General features: G+C 27.9%; 1 protein-coding gene and 1 long non-coding RNA gene across 3 annotated transcripts in view; one reads left to right on the forward strand and one right to left on the reverse strand.

Annotated features, from left to right (window-relative positions):
• LOC142329600 (uncharacterized) overlaps positions 1–11,902 on the reverse strand; it is a 30,296-nt gene extending 18,394 nt beyond the window's left edge. For both annotated transcript variants that reach the window (XR_012757528.1, XR_012757527.1), the window contains exon 1: positions 11,725–11,902. This is a non-coding gene — a long non-coding RNA (uncharacterized LOC142329600). The remainder of the gene's footprint in view (positions 1–11,724) is intronic.
• The window catches only part of fw (CUB and Sushi multiple domains furrowed), a 365,438-nt gene that overhangs the window by 305,902 nt on the left and 41,910 nt on the right, over positions 1–17,626 (forward strand). The window contains exons 2-3 of the mRNA XM_075374311.1: positions 610–727; positions 4,260–4,318. Coding sequence (XP_075230426.1) covers positions 610–727; positions 4,260–4,318 — 177 coding nt within the window. The remainder of the gene's footprint in view (positions 1–609; positions 728–4,259; positions 4,319–17,626) is intronic.

The following is a 17,626-nucleotide window of genomic DNA, read 5'->3' on the forward strand; positions in this document are numbered from 1 at the left end:
ATGTGTTCAAGGATGAGAAAATGAGAGAATAATGAGATGGTCTACTCAAAATTAAAACTACAAAATTAGATAAACAACCTTTCCTAAAGGATTTCAAGACTTCTTCCTGATAATGGACAGATATCTGTCCACCATAGTTTAGGAATTAAGGATATTTTTATAAAATATCAAATATGTTCCCATTTTTATGTCAGTAACAACTGTAAAATATTAACAGCAAAATATTATGTAAATAATAACTGAAGCACAGTTTTGAGTCTTAACAGCTCAAATACTCAATCATACTCTTACAATGAATTACTTTTCACCCAAATACTGCCCCCTCCCTATCTTCCTCTATTCCAGTACCTGACAGGCTTCCTTAAGGAAAGATTTTCTCAATTATCAATGTATGATCTTTGAATTTACTTTATTTAACTTTTTTGAGTTAATTAATTGACTTTTAATTAGATTAAAAGTGAATATTCAACTCATAAATGTCACATATAGTAACCATTAAACTTACAATTAAGATATATTATAAATTATTATCTCCATGTACTAATAAATTTACGGTGATAGTATTGTATGATGACCTTATATGTAATAATATTACAATTCTTTTTTCAGATAAGCGATGTGGACACCCGGCAGTACCAGTTAATGCAAAAGTAGTTTTAAGTACTGATACGCTAACTACAGGAACTACTGCCACTTACACATGTGATATAGGATACGAATTATTTGGGTAAGATCACATCAACTATTTTCCAACTTTATATAAAAATATATATTTACAAATATTTATTTTATATCTTCCTTATGCAATAAATTAAGAGCTTTGCTAAATTAAAAAAAAAAAATTATGCATTTACAAAATGTAGGTTTTTCAAGAGAAAATTAACTAAATGTAAAAAAATTATACAACACAGTAAATTGTTTTACGGGACACAAAAAATAGACCTATAAGTAATAGACCTTCTCCAAATAATATATTACAGTAATGTAATGACTCATAAATCACAAAATAAGAGCCTATGAATAGGAAAACTACTCAAAATATTTAAACCCGTAAAAAAATGCTTTTTTTGTAGTTGATTTGTCTTAATTAATTTAGGCTTTATCCTAGATAAATTTTTATTTTTCAGTAATAATTAAATAATATAGTTTAAATTAATTGATGAAATAAAAATATTTTAATAATTAGCTATTTTTATATTATAGATTTATTTCTACTTTCCGATGATGAGCAATGTAAAACTTCCATTCAACACAACTGACTGTAATCATATTGACTTATTGTTGATTCACCTTCTGATAAATGTACGCTCCCTGCCTAAGGTACTGGTATCATCAAAAATCAAATTTAGCCATTCAGTTGTATTTGACCCTTGACAATTCCATAGGCATTGATGTTTTTGCCATTGGGATTTTACTGGCAGGTTTTACAAGTGGTTTGCCATTTCTTCCCAATGTGGTTAATTGAAACCCAACCACCAAAGAACACCAGCATCCACGATATTATTCAAATCCATATAAAAGTAACTGCCTTTACTAGGATTTGAAGTCTTAGAACTCTCGACTTTGAAACAGCTGATTTGAGATGACGAGAAGTATCCCTCTAGAGCAAACCAGATGGGTTATTGGCATAATCTTCTGCATCTCTACCACACATATGATCAACAACCAAAAACAGCTAGAATATTGTTAAAAGAGTTGTTATACTTGTACTTTATTTTATTCAAAATCTTAATTTTTGAATTTAACCCAATTTACTTATAATGCAAAAAGAACCTTTTTGTATCATAATGTTTTCAGTCACTCTTATGACCTTATGACGCATTACTGTTTTATGCACTGTCATTCCTGCTGAAGTTTTTGCACATATTTATTTTTTTTGTAGCTAAAAAGCTACATATTTAGAATAAAGTCGAAAAGTTATTGAAAATAGAATCATGTAAGTGAGATTAAAGTATAAAAAATTTAAAAAAACCACTTGTCAGCAGACACAAAATTTTTATGTTCTTACATACAAGGTCTGTAAATAAAGTAATGAGACTAGTTCAGAAAAACTTTTTATTTAAAATCCAATTGTACATGGACTCTACATCTTCAAAATAGTTCCCTTGGAAAGCCATGCAATGCTTCAAATGGTTTTTGCACTCTTCATAGCAGTATTGGAACTCAGAAACCGGAATACCCTCCAGACGGTCAGTTACATTTTTTTACGTTTTCTACTGTTCCAAAATGGTGTCCTTTGAGGTGTTTTAAAGTCGGGAACAGGAAAAAGTTGCAGGGACTCAAGTCTCTGCAACTTTTTTTGAATATGGTGGTTGAGGAACTACAGGAATGTTTTTCTTTGCCAAAAACTCATTAACTGAGAGTGCAGTGTGACAAGGTGCAATGTCATGATGCAGCATCCAGTTGTCTTTGATGGCTGGTCTCACGCGGGCAACTCTATTATGCAGTCTTTCAAGAATTTCTCAGTAAACATATTGATTTACAGTCTGTGCTGTAGGCAAAAACTCCTTATGGATGATGCCATTACTATCGAAGAAACAAATCAGCATGGTCTTGATTTGCTTTTTTGGGACGTGGTGGGTTTGAAGTGTGCCACTCCTTGCTCTGAGACTTTGTTTTTGCGTCTTACTCAAACATCCAAGATTCATCACCAGTAATAACATTTTTTTAGAAAATCAGATCAGTTTCAATTCGCCCTAGAAGATCGCAACACACTTCCACCCTGTTGTTTTTCTGTTCAACAGTGAGGGTTTTTGGGACCAATTTTGCACAAAATTTTCATATCCAATTGATTTGTCAAAATTTGATGGACTGTGGTATGGTTCAAATTCAATTATTCTGCAATCTTTCTGAGAGTTAATCGCCAGTTGTACTATATCAAGTCTCTGATTTGCTCAACATGCTGTCACTTTTTGACATTAACTGTCTTCCAAAGCATGGATCGTCCGCAACTGATTCCCAGCGATCTGAAAATGCTTTAAACCACCTAAAACGTTGGGCTTGTGACAGTGTTATTTCCATACGCCCTTTTCAACTTTGAAAAACTTTCAGTAGCATTCTCACAGAGTTTAACACAAAACTTGATTGCACAACGTTGCTCGTAATTAGTATCACTCATTTTTGTAATGCACAACAAATACTTGTTTAATGAAAAGTTCAAAAAGTTTGTTTATGTTTCACATGATAGCAACAGACGAAAAATATTAATACTTAATATAAATCAGCTGTTCATACAAGCATATGTTGACTAGTAACTTTACAGTATTGCCACTTTGGCTGCCAAACAAAACTAGTCTCATTACTTTATTTACAGACCTCGTATGTATGTGTATGTGTAATTAAATTTCTGGATAGAGTTCTGATGGAACTTTTATTACTAATTTTTATATACATATATTTTTAATTTCAATTTTCTATTTCTAAATATGAATTAACAGTAATTAATTTAGTACTGATTATACTCACAAATACTGAACATTGTAATTCGGCTGAATGGTTTATATATTTATTAGAATCCCCATATGCTACAAGATTTTTGAGGATGTTCAAGGGTTTTCCTTAAGTAGGCCTGAGGCCTAATTTCAAGTGGCTCTTAATATCTGAATAAAAAACAATTTATTGCGGTATACATTAAAGCTAATATACACATACATTAATTTATCATCTTTGCATGTTAATTTATGCAACAGTGATATGCTATTTCCATTTGGAATAAATATCCCGCAGGATTATGGGCAGGATTGAGCTTGGCAATGGCCCTGAGGTACTCCTTTGGATGGGGTTGTTGTTTCGTTTCATAGTAGATGTAAAATTAATTATTTAACTCCTCTTTTTTTAAAGGTATGTGTAAAAAAATTCTAACTAATTGCTTTTACATTTTTTATAGAAATGTAATTCCTATTTACATTTAATAAAAAACAAATGTATAGTTAGTGACATTACAAAATAAAATTACAATAAAACAATCTGCACAACTTTCTGTTTTAAATTTGCCCATACCACAACAATAGAAAAATGTGTCATTGTAAATTTCTAACACATGATGACTAAACAGTTGTGTGACAGAAAGTCATAGTGTGAAACAGATTTTATGTGTTCATCCCTATTATTAGTGGTGTGAACAGCAAAAAATTAGTTGGGCTGGTGACTCAAGCAAGAGGCCTTAATTTTCAATCAAAAACTAAAACAGCAATATTTTGAAGCACCTTCTAATTTTCATTTATTATTAATATTTTTGTTACTATTTTCTTTTTTTTTAGATCACCAAGTATAACATGTTCTCCATCAGGAGTATGGCAAGGAGAACTTCCATTCTGTGGTGAGTGTCAGTAATGAATGAATTATCTGTACGTACATTACTAATTGTTTTTTATATCATTTTCAGTTTGATTTTATTTATGTACCATATTTTTAAAATTGAATAAGTCAAAGTTTTACCCGAGGTTATAAAAATGCATCTTTATTTTACTGATTAGCTGTTCAAGGTTAAAAAGTATAAAGACATTAATGAATTAAAAAGGCATTGCGTCCTTGTTTTATTCTCAGCTCATGATCAATTGTGGGAAAGTAAACTGAGGTTTCCTGTAAAAGATTTAATTAAATTTATTTATAAATTTTATATTTTATACTTGTTTACATCATACTCATTATTATCTAAAAAATACAGTGAGCTAATACTGTTCATAATCGTATGCATGTTAAATATAAAGAAAGAGCTATATTAAAGATTATCAATAAAGCAGAAAATGTTTAAAAAAATATTCACAAATGAAAATTCACTAAAAATCTAGAACATTCTGTTAATCAATTGATGTGGATATTAGTTTTAGGTTTATAGTAATTATTTTGTAAAAAAATATTTTGAGTATTCATTGGAAAAAAGCACACACGATGTACATTTTGTTTTTTTTAAATTAAGTTTTAGAGTTAATTTGATCTAAAATAGTAAATTACTTCTAACTTGCATTATGATATAATCAATAACTTTGATAACTTTTCAAATATCAAGGAAATGAGGTGTAAAATTGAGATTTATCATTACTTCTTTAACAAGATAGCCACAACTGAAAGATACATTTTTTTATAAAACCATTGCTTGCTTTCTTATAATAAATGTACTATATTCAGTACTTTCAGGTTCCTTGTTCCACTCAAACACAAAATTTATAAAACTGAATCTTTTATTTTGAATTACTATCAGAGTAATCAAATAAACCAAAATGAAAATATCATTGATGACACCTGCATATAAGCAGTAAAGTTTCTTATTTTAATAATTTTATTTTGTCAAAATTAATTCAGTTTTTTATTATTTTATTTAATTAGGGAAAATCTTTTAAAAAATGTTTTTATTACTCTATGATTTTATATAAATTAAGATATAGAAATAGTTTTTAAAATGAATGAAGATTTATATTGCGATTTTTAAATCATAAATATAAAAGTTAAGGTAAAAAATGTTTTTAACTAAAAAAAAAATAATTATATTTTCCTATTAAAACAGGATTTGTTTTTTTTTCTTACAACAAAAAGCTATTAATTCTTTGTCACTACTTCATGAATGCAGTTCCAGATACGGTTGAGATTTTTCTTCCCAGTAGAAGATGGCATGACAAATTGAACAATTTTACGCAGCTTACACTTTTCACTAAATGATTTCAACAATTTTGGTTTTGATTTCTTTTTTTTTTCTTTAATTAATCTCCATGAAAATCTCAATGGAACATCAACATGTTGCTGTAGGTGAATGAACCACACTTACTTTTCATTCTTATTTTTCACTTTTTCTGTTGTATGCATGTATATAAATTTGTACACCTGTGAGGTGTGTGTGGGCATAAGTGTATACACATATCACATATACACACTAATAAAATCTATGATTGTGATGAATGAACGCAGCTTGTTTTTTAAACATTATAATTTGATTGTATTTATTTCCAAATCAGAAGGAAGCAAATAATATCTTTATCTATAACTTCTATACATTTTATATAAATACACATGTGCACTCTCACCTGACTTATTTTTAAATAAGTAAATATATTTAATTTATTATAAATTTATTTATGTGAATTCTGGGTTTTTTTATGAGGAATTCAGTTTACAACTCTTTTAATTATGATTTAATCTTTTATAATAATATGCACAAAAAATGTTTGTAAATACTTTGTGAATACTTTATTTATATATATATATATATATATACATATATATATCTGTTATTACTAAAACATAATTCTTTTAAAATTGATCTTTAGTCTAATGTAATTTTTTCTTTAGTCAAATAATAATTTGCATGATTATTTTTTATTTCAAAATAAGTAAACAATTGCTGAGGACAACCACCTTGAGGGGTTCTCTTATTTTTATTTATTAAGACTAATATTTATTTCACTTCCTCTCACTGCTGTATCCATACACAAAATAAAGAGCCCCACAAGGGGATAGGTCATATTCTTTGTATTCTTTTATCTGCTTTACAATTGTATTCTCTGCCTTCCTGTAGCAGTATTATACATTGTTGTATAAATTTTGATTAACTCTTTTTTTCTAAATTTTAATTTTTTTAAATCTTAAATGTTCTACTTCGTTCTAAATTACCGTACATTTTATCCAAATCTATAAATGCCATGCAGGTAGATTTGTTTTTCTTCAGGCTGCTATCTAAAACTAGTAGTAATGTGAATAGTGAGCCTCTCTCATTTTATATTGAATTTAATAAATTGTGCTCTGCAATAAAACTGAACTAATAAAGTAAAAATGAAAATGCATTTTACAAAAGAATTGTCAATTATAATTGATTATAAAAAGTTTAGGTAATGCGAAAAATAATCTTAACGTACAAAAAAATAGTCTGAGCACTGTTTCCTGGAGTTCTATCCATAATTGACTGATGACTATCAATGAAATACTTCTGTTATATCCTCATACCTTTTAAGTATTTTATAGATATAGATAAAAAACATTTTGTAAATAAGGTGTTTGAAGGGAATATAATAAAAACTAAATTTATTTAAAACCAATATGATTAAATATTTTATAGTACACTGAGAAATGCATATGCTGTATCACAGTAGGAAAATTTTCTCCTATTAGACAGACTGGAAGTGATGGGTGACATCAGGAATAGTTAACATTAAGAGCGGAGGGGTGACAATCTGTTCAGTCAGTTGTTGACTATCACATGTTTTGAAGTGATGGAAACTTCCCCTCCATGCACCTTTCCTTATTTGTTTTTAATTTTCCTCTAGCTCTTTATAAGGTAATTTTTTCATGGATACAATATTTCTATTTTGCTCTATCTCTCTATGGTTCTTCTATGAACTTCTTGGATCTCTTTTCTTTACACAACAACAGCCTTCCATCTACACTTCTGATATTAATTTTAACTTCAGCTTCCAAAATTTTCTCTTATTTTTCAGTACAAGATCTATTCTCCATTTACTTTTTCTTTTTCTGTTCAGCCTCCAGAACCATTGTAAGGTATTATATCAGAGGACGAATCAGGATGATACATATGAATGTAAATGAGTTGTAATCTTGGACAGTCTCAAGGTCAACCATTCCTGAAATATGTGGTCAATTGAAACCCAACTACCAAAGAACTCCAGTATCTATGATCTAGTGTTCAAATCCGTTCAAAAATAATTGCCTTTACTAGGATTTGAACCTTAGAACTTTAGACTTTGAAATCAATTGATTTGACAAGCAATGACAAGTTCACCACTAGACTTACCTTACATTAGATTTTCCATTTAGTGTTTTTTTTCTTTTATATCTCTACATCTATCTTTCCAATTTTTTAAAAATAAAAAATTTTTTTTTTTTTAATTTTTTAAAAATTGTTTATCTTTCCAAATACACACACAACTGTACTGTAAACACTCACACATAGACTACAAAAACAAAAGTAATCCAAGTGTTACATAAAGGGTTCCCTTCCAGACTAAAGGAAAAAATAATGCAAAACTTTGACAAAAGACTAACAGCTATACAAAATTTAATCAATTAATCAATTTTGGGCAATCATCATCTAGATTATTTCCAATTCTGCATGTTAAATTGAATTTCCATCATATCGTGGATAGTGTACACAATGAATATGACAAATCATTACATTACAGTTATCTAGGAGGCACATTCCAGCATCCTATTGTTTTTTTTAATATTCCTACCTACCCATGCTGAAATGAGAAAACAGAATTTTATTATAGTAAATCCACTCAATCAGAAAAGGCTAAATTTTATAAAATAAATATACAATCAAAAAAAAACCTTTATAATTAACAGTGTCCACTATTGTTTTAATTTCTAACCTAGATAATTCTTTTGTTGTTCTCTTATTCTAAAAAATTTCAATGTACTCTTAAAAGAGTGAAATAAATTACACTTACGTAACAAAAAAACGTATGTAATATCTACGAGTATTGAATGATTTACAAATTCTGTAAAGAACTGAATTCCAAACCTCTGATCAGTTCACACTGCTGATACCAATTTCATAAAATGTTTCACTCTTTTTCTTTTTTAATAATATAAACCATATATTATTTTAATGCATTTAGTTGAACTGAATTATAAAAATGTATGTATAGAAGAATAACATTTTATAATTTAAACGTGCAGGTTTAATTAATATGAAACTAGAAACAAGTCACTAAAATAAAAACTCTAGAAGACAAGAGGTTAAAATATTAATTAAGAGGCTGAAGATATAAAATGTAGTAATATTTTTTCAATTTAAAAATTAATCAAACTTATAAAGGAATGAGAATCATACGAAACCACTCAAGTGGTTGATGAAAAATGAAAGCAAAACCTCAGCTGATACGATTTAAAGAAAAAAATCATTAAATAAAAAGGGTAAATGGATAATCAAGTATTAACTAAAAGTGAAATATGATATCATTTAATTTATTATGTACAAGTGCTTTATCAGAAAAAACTACAGACAGTGATCAACTGTACCACAGTTTCATCGGAAAGTGAATGAGATGTTACCTATATACAGTCCAGGAACAACATTTCAGGCAAACCCATTCTTTCCTTCTTTCCCAGCTTATAAAATTTTCAGAAGTCATCCATTTTTGAATAACTATGTAAGAAAAAGATAATGTATTAACTAACATCATTTGAGATTAGTTGTCTTTTGGAGTGGTAAAAAAAAATGATTATCTTTCCGACTTATTAAAATAACCTTTCTAGAACAAATTCTAGAAATATAGGAAATTGAGTTTTTTTTTAACTTTATTATAGCTGTGTCCAAAATAATGATTTTGTTAATAACTCTGTTTTGCTTATAGTAATATTTTTAATAACCTTTCTAATAATTCTGCAATGATTTTTTTATGGAATTGGTTTTTAAGGCCACATTAACTCGATCTCCAAGGCAGAATGATAGCATCTTGGCCTTTCATTTGGAGGTTCTGGGTTCGAATTCCAATCTGGCACAGCAATTTCCATATGCTACAAATTTCCATTTCATATTCCCATGCATAAGTTTTTTTCTTATATAGTGAATTAATCATCCAACAATAAAATTATATTGTCATAATATAATTTTTATATAATTTAATATAATTATTATAATAATAATAATTATAATGTATATATAATAATTATTATATATATATATGTTATGTTGTTATCGAACCCCGGACCTAACAGCATATGTATAACTGAAAGACCACAAATGTACCAAACAATAGCTAACACTAACCACCAAAGCATTAATTACTCTTCTGGAAAGAGAAATGTCTTCAAGTACTTTCTTTTCATTTGCTTCTTACAATATGCAGGAAGAACACCAGGGGAGTGTTCAACCACTTTTTCCCAAGTATCACTATAAATATATAATATAAAAACAATTAACTTATAGAAAAGATTTATACTTTTTCAACTGATAATGAATAGTTTAAGAAGTTACAAGAACTAATAAAAATTCACTTTTCCAATTCTTTTTAAAACTTTTGAGTTTTGGAAAGTCAAAGAAAGAGTTTTAGAAAGAAAATTACGGTTTATGTCTAAAAAAAATTTGTAAAAAATAAGTAAACCAAAAACTGTTATATTTTTTTTTATTCTTTACAGTATTTTTTTAAAGTGGGTTTTGTTTATTAAATATAGTTTTAATTTTTTTGATTAAATTTTATTTAAAATAAAGGATTGGCATATAAAACTGAAAACAGAAGCAGTAAGGAGAATAATGTAAAGAGATCACAGCTAAGCATAAGCATAAGCTAAGGCTTTCTGAAATATGGATTTGGGTATTTTTTATCATCCTTAGTTTATAAATTTTAAGACAAAGATAAATCCTCAAAATCTGTTGTAAAAAAAACTTAAAGGTTTTAATTATATGTACACTAATTTAGGGCATAAACTCAAAGTGCTGCTATCTTTTACCATTTTAAACTATATTTAAAAAAATGTCATATATCATATATTTTAAAACGTCATATGTATTTATAGGAAGTTAAAACTTCCTTGCAGTTTGTATGAAAATATTTGATTATCACACTAACATAGGCTATATATCATTACACGTAACAATCCCATACTAAATGATGATAACAAAAAAATGTAAAAAATAAAAATCTTCTCCGTAAAACTATGTAAATTTTCCATTTATTTATATGGAAAAAAAACATCCTATGGGAACACTTGCTCTACAAAATAAAAAAAATTAAACATCAAATCATCAACAAAATAGTTTCATTCAATAAATATTAGAGCTTGAATATTGCCTACTTAAATTAAAAAATGTAAAAGTTGAATCACAGTTTTTAATTTTTTTTTATTTGGAGACTTCTTAATGCAGTCCTAATATTAGTTCCTGGGTAAATTAATAACGGAATATCCGAATTTAATAGTGTTATTAATTTATAAATTACTCTTTGCAACTTGTTTAATCAGATTAAAAGAGGCTAAAATAGAACCATATAATCGATAAATCAAATAACCCGAAATTTGTATACAAGTTAGTGTTACCTATTAACAATTAACTACAGCATAAATACAATTGCAGCGTGCAATTATCAATTTAGATGAACTGACAATCGTACAGATAAGCACATACCACCCACCGAGTTGGTCTAGTAGTGAACGCGTCTTCGCAAATCATCTGATTTCGAAGTCGAGAGTTCCAACGTTCAAATCCTAGTAAATATAATTACTTCTATACGGATTTGAATACTAGATTGTGGAAACACCGGTGTTCTTTGATGGTTGGGTTCAATTAACCACACATCTCAGAAATAGTCGACCTAAGACATCACACACACTCATACATATCATCCTCTGACGGTGATTCTCAGAGGCTAAACGGGGAAAAAAAGTACATGCAGTATTTAGAACTAACCTGTTCTCTTTACCAGTCTTCATAGAGGTTATTTCTTATTTATTTTTTTTCATTATCATTTCGTTTTCTCAACGAGCCATGAAACATCTAACAGCTGTAGATTACATGTTAGATAAATACTGTTAATAAATAAAATCGTCGTATTAATAAAGCAACGAACATTTTTCAGCTTCATAAATTCTAAGGGTAAACCACTTCACTATTTATAAATTCATAAAATAATGAATTCTACAAAATTTACTACGTACCAGTATAAATCAGTTGCATCGAAGAAAAATCATGTTTATACAAGCTTTAAAATTAAAAAGAAAAAACAAAAGTAAAATGATTAATGAACTGGTAATTTAGTACACAAACAGAAAACTAACCTCTTCTTTTGAATGGTGTATGGTGGTCACGCGGACGCTGTCAGTACCTAGATGCTATTATTTGTTAACGGACGACACATCAATTACCACAGTATCAGTAATACTATGCATACGCATATATACATATCACATCTAAACTTGTAAGAAGTAGTAACGCGCGTCAATAAAAATTTACATCATTCCGTTTAAAGTTAAATTACAAATTTCCTAAATATTTTACTTTCCCGGACAGTGTAGCCAGAATTGCTGTATTAAAGGGAAAATATGGTGATCGTGCCAAAAAAGGGTTATCGGGTGTTTTACAAATCTTTACGTTTTTCAATTCAACTTGTTCATTTAAACCAAAAAAAAACTTAAAACTTTATTTTTATTTATACTTTATTTATTCATATTTTCATATAATTATATTATTTATCAACTGACAATGTGGATAACCGTAAAAGGTTTTACATTTTATTAACTATTTCTATAATTGTGCAAGATGTTTTTTCTTTACAATATTATTTTACGATCGATTAACACAGTGGTAAGCATGCTAATAAAATATTTGAATTTTCAGGAAAAAAAATTATATATAAGGAAATTAAATTTTGAATACATTGTATTTTCCTACTCCTCACGCCCAAAACTTAAAGAAGATTATATTTCAGTTCCCCAAACCCACCTTACGACCGAAAGTAGTAACTACTTTTCTTGGAAAAGTTGGTAAAAAAAAAAATTAACAATTTTAATTTTGATAATCTTATTTGGCACATTATCTATTTACTAATTCGATTATTAATTAGCGATATATTTTTATTATTATTTCTATTTTACTTATTTTATTATAATGCTTAGACGAAAAAATTAAAACTTACTTCAGTTTTTATCACAATTAATTAAACATTTATACTGAAATCATAGTATAATTTTATATTATTCAAAGTAACCTTAATTTACAGAGGTAATATAATTAATTGAAATATAACCTTACAGAAGAAATTATTATAAATTACAACGTAAACAGGCCTTCAAATTTAATAGAAGGTATATAAATATCCACAGTTTAAGAATGTAAACTCAATCCTAATTAAAAAGAGTGTTTTTTTTTTTTATTATTCCTAATGTGTACATTGCAATCTGTTCAAATAGCGAACAATAAGCATCCCCCCCCCCCCCCGTACAGCCTAATGATATTAGGATGATATTATGACATATAAATGAAATGTAGTCTTGTACAAACTCAGGCTGACACTATTCCTGAGATATGTGGTTAATTGAACCCCAATCACCAAACAACACCGGTATCCACTGTCTAGTATTCAAATCCGTACAAAATTAACCATCGAACTATTGGTAAACTCATCGACGCAAAGGGTAATCTAATCTTTTATTTATTTATTTTTTTTTTAATTAACAGTAATGTTTTATGGATGAAATTTACAAATTGTGTGCATGAAAATGCTAAAATGAAATTAATCCAAATGTTTATTTGTTTGTAGCTTAGATTGTTAAAATTAATTTCGGGAAACGAAAGAAAAATAAATTTTTATCGCTTATAAATACGATGGCTTAATACGTATATTTCAAAGGTTACTGAACTCACCTACGCGATAATCTTTGTTGCTGATGTAAAATATTTTAAGGCGTGCTCTTTGGCAATGGTTTGGGAGATAGAACGGGACAAACCGCCCGGTTACAGTCGGTTGTATTTATTTATTTGTAGGCGCTAAGTTAAAGAGGGCGATATTTTAGTAGGTAAGTGTACTGAGATACGTATTGCTAGAAGTAGATCAATATATATATATATATATATATTTTTTTTTTTAATATATTGGGTGTTGTAATCAATTCAATAAATGGTAACTGTACTCGACATTTTTTTTTTATGAAACTTACTGTATCCTGTTATATGAAATAAATTTATGGTGTAGTCCAGTAGTACTTACTAATTATGGGTACATTAGACGGTTCTTTGGTTACACGAAACCTACTTTTACCTCATATCCTGCTCGATCTTTAATTGATATTTTTAGTAATTCGTTACCACATTTCAAAGCAATACGAATGGAACGAAAATTAAATTATGATAAAAATAAATACATTTATTATATTCTAGAACCAGTTGAGCAAAAATTTACTTCCTTTTATGGTAAATTAAGTTACATCATAAACTTTGACGCTAGGCATGAATATCTTAAAATCCTCATATTTATATCAATTTATTTATTTTTACATTTGTTTTCATTATATTATGTAATATAATGAATGATAAATGTCAATATTAATGCGAATTTTCATTTTTTTAATGTGAATTTCAATTTAATAATTCTTGACTTACAAATAAAAAAATATTATTATTATTATTATTTTTTATTCGAAGCAACCTCTTTGGGACCATGCTAATATCATTTCTTTTTTGCTCCCTTTTTTCCATATTTCCTTCATTTCAACCGTATTTTTTCTCTTCTTTCCATTACCTTTCGGTGCTCTTTCTTCCCTCATCCATAAGACAATTGCATTATAAATGACAGTTCTTTTTACTTCCTTGTACGAAATAAAGGAAGTTTTGTGATCGCGAAAAATTTTGGTTCTCAAATTTCAAAGGAAATATACATTTTGACCATCCCTGAATCCATTTCGACTAGTTTCGGCATAACGTCTGTACGTACGAACGTATGTGCGTATGTATCTCGCATAACTCAAAAACGATTAGCTGTAGGATGTTTAAATTTTGTATTTAGGATTGCTGTAACATCTAGTTGTGCACCTCCCCTTTTGATTGCAATCGACTGGACCAAAAAATTGGATTTTGGACTTTTTCGTAATTGAAGTAATAAGTCCTCATCGAGAGCTTTTCAACGATATATTATAAGTGGTACTTATTTTCATTGGTTCCAGAGGTATAGCCAAATAAAATTTTAATAAATGAAATTTTTGAATCTTACAAGGGAAAGGCACATCGGTTCGACTGACTTCATCTCCTTTTTTTAATTTTTTTTTCTTTAATTTAAATATATTGATGTTTTAATAATTATTAACCTCTGATTGTAACAACATTTTTACAATAAATAATAATTCAATAATAACAAAAAAATGAAAAGTATCAAAAGTTATTAATGAATAAAATTTTATATACTTTTCAATTTAAAAAAATGTGTATATGTAATTTAATAGGTGTACAAGGAAGTCATGTGTTGTACTCATTAAATTTTTTTATATGCCAAAACTGACCTTGATTGATTTGTGTTTGTGTATGTATATGTATATAATGTGTGTGTATGTGTATTTTTTTAAAGGCAATTTTTGTTTTTCATGAAAGCTGTCCTTGCAATATATGCATATTTCAGTGTGTAGCATGTGTTTTATATATAATATTCAGAGTGATTCAAAATTATATGGGAATCTCTCGGGAGCTGATTCTACAGCTATAAATAGTAAAAAAAGCTCATATAAACATAGGCTCGAAAATGCTTCGTTAGTGAGTTATGCGTAGCGAAAGATTTTGCCCGGATTTCAATTCCCCCAGAGAAATGAAGACTTTCTGAAATTCTGAGAAGGTAAATTAAGGGGCGAGTTTAGTTGTTTCTGATGGGTTTTGATCTGAAATATTAAAAAAAATGGGTTCTAGAACTCTACCTTGTTTAAAGATATCTGACGTAAAACACAAAAATTGGGAGTAAAAAATGCACATTTTTGGGTTTAACGTAAAAACTTGTTAAGTAGTTAAATAAGTTGTATTTTTTTCAATTAGAAATGTAAAAAATTTAATTCTCAAAAAATTCATTTAAATTACTTATGAAAAAATTGTATACAGGATATGAAATTTAATTTTATTATAAAACTAAACAGACTGAATTGTGAAAAAAAAATTTCAGCCATAATTGTAAAGAATTAAAAAATCTACTGAGTAACGTGTATTGACTTTTTTATAGTCTGTTTAATTTACTAAAAAACAATTTTCAATGTTTTATTATACTTCATAAATTATTACCAATATATTATATTTTAATTGCATGAAAATAAAATCATTTGAATCCATAATGTAGGCCATGTTATGATTATAATAGTCTCATAATGTTATAAATGATCCCTTTGGTAAACTGAGTTTTTAAAGAAATCCAGTTTTTTATCCTATTGCCGTGAAGATTTGTTATACATAATTACCCCAAATATTAATGGTAAGCTTAATAATATTGTTTTACGTTATGTAGAGATTAAAATAACATTATCTTTAAATTATAACTAGTAATGCTATTATTATTCGAAGTGGGGGATATAATAACGCTATATAATAACCAGAGATGTTCTTTGATTCTATTTTCTATCTCTGAGGTATATTATTTGAAAACTACTGCATTCATTTTTAAAACTTTCACTCACTTAAGAAACAATTAGAAAAACCCATTATTTTCTTTCATTTATTTTAATCAATATTTTTTTGCATTATATAAAAACATTCATTTAATTGCTAAGGTATTTTTGGTTACACCTATTTACGAAGTTAATAAGAATTATTTTAAAAAATATGACTTATTTCAAAATATTTCTGGAATATTTATTTAACTGAGCAGACTTAGCGATATTAATAAATCAAGTGGTCAAGTATTTCATCCTTCAGACTTGAGAACCGCTCTTTAAACATAGTACTATTTTAATAACAAAGTTTTACTTTATTAATTTTAATTTTATTTTGAGATTTAATGAAAAGAATTTCACATAACCAAAAAATATGCCAATCCCGACTGAATTTGAACTCAAAAATTTCTAGGTTAAAGGGAAAGAGATTCATCAAAAAGTTGACTATTGCCACCTTTATTAGCTGATATTTTCTCAGTTTTGTTATTTTTTACAACTTATTATTTCATTTTTATTTTTTTGAAAGGGGAAATTGATTAGTTAAATATCTTAATTTGTGTGTTACATTACAACTTATGTTTAAAATCGTGATTTGAAAATTAATAAAATTTATATGCCTTGTTCATTTATATCTAATCTGATATCTATATCTAACCCACTAGGTTGGTCTAGAGGTGAACACATCATCGCAAATCTGCTGATTTCGAAGTCGAGAGTTCTAAGGTTCAAATCCTAGTAAAGACAGTTACTTTTATATGGATTTGAATACTAGATCGTGAATACCGGTGTTCTTTGGTAGTTGGATTTCAATTAACCACACACCTCAGGAATGGTTGACCTTAGACTGTACAAAACTACACTTCATTTACACTCATACATATCACTCTCATTCATCCTTTGAAGTAATATCAGTAGTTCTGGAGGCTAAACAGAAAAAGAAAGAAGATATCTATATTATACTATTATGTAAGGTGGAAGAGGTTTTGTTTATTCAGGATAAACAAAAAAATTATTTTATCAATTGCAACCAAATTTTTACCCATGTTTCTTGGCATAACTGAGAATGTTTTTAGATAATTTCATTTCAAAAAATAATAATAAAATGGCAGGCTCATTTTTTAACATTCATTATAAACTGGTATGTATAACTTACTTTAGTCTCGCATACTATTTCTAAATAAAATTACAATTTTTCTAACTTTTCTTTGTTCTATTTAACTTACCTTGCACTAATTTGTTCAGAATTAAATTCTCTATGATTTTTGTTCTAAGGTTTTACACATTTAATATCCATTTAACAAAGTTATTGTACATTATACTTAAAAAATATATTTTTTTATCCCAACTTATTGGTTTTCACCCCAGATTTCTCAAAAACTACTGCAGATATGGTTCTGGAACCTACTTTATTCAACTTTTCAGCTCAAAAACCAATTGAAATCACCAATTTTGTCCCTTAATTATTGTCCTAAAAATTTCAGTACGACCTCATTTCACCGGGGTAGCTGAAATCAGAGTGAAATTTTCACTAACTGTAATTTGCAAATGAAGCATTTTAGTACAT

Source organism: Lycorma delicatula, chromosome 8, assembly GCF_047948215.1.
Source record: "Lycorma delicatula isolate Av1 chromosome 8, ASM4794821v1, whole genome shotgun sequence".
NCBI classification, from domain to species: Eukaryota; Metazoa; Arthropoda; class Insecta; order Hemiptera; family Fulgoridae; genus Lycorma; species Lycorma delicatula.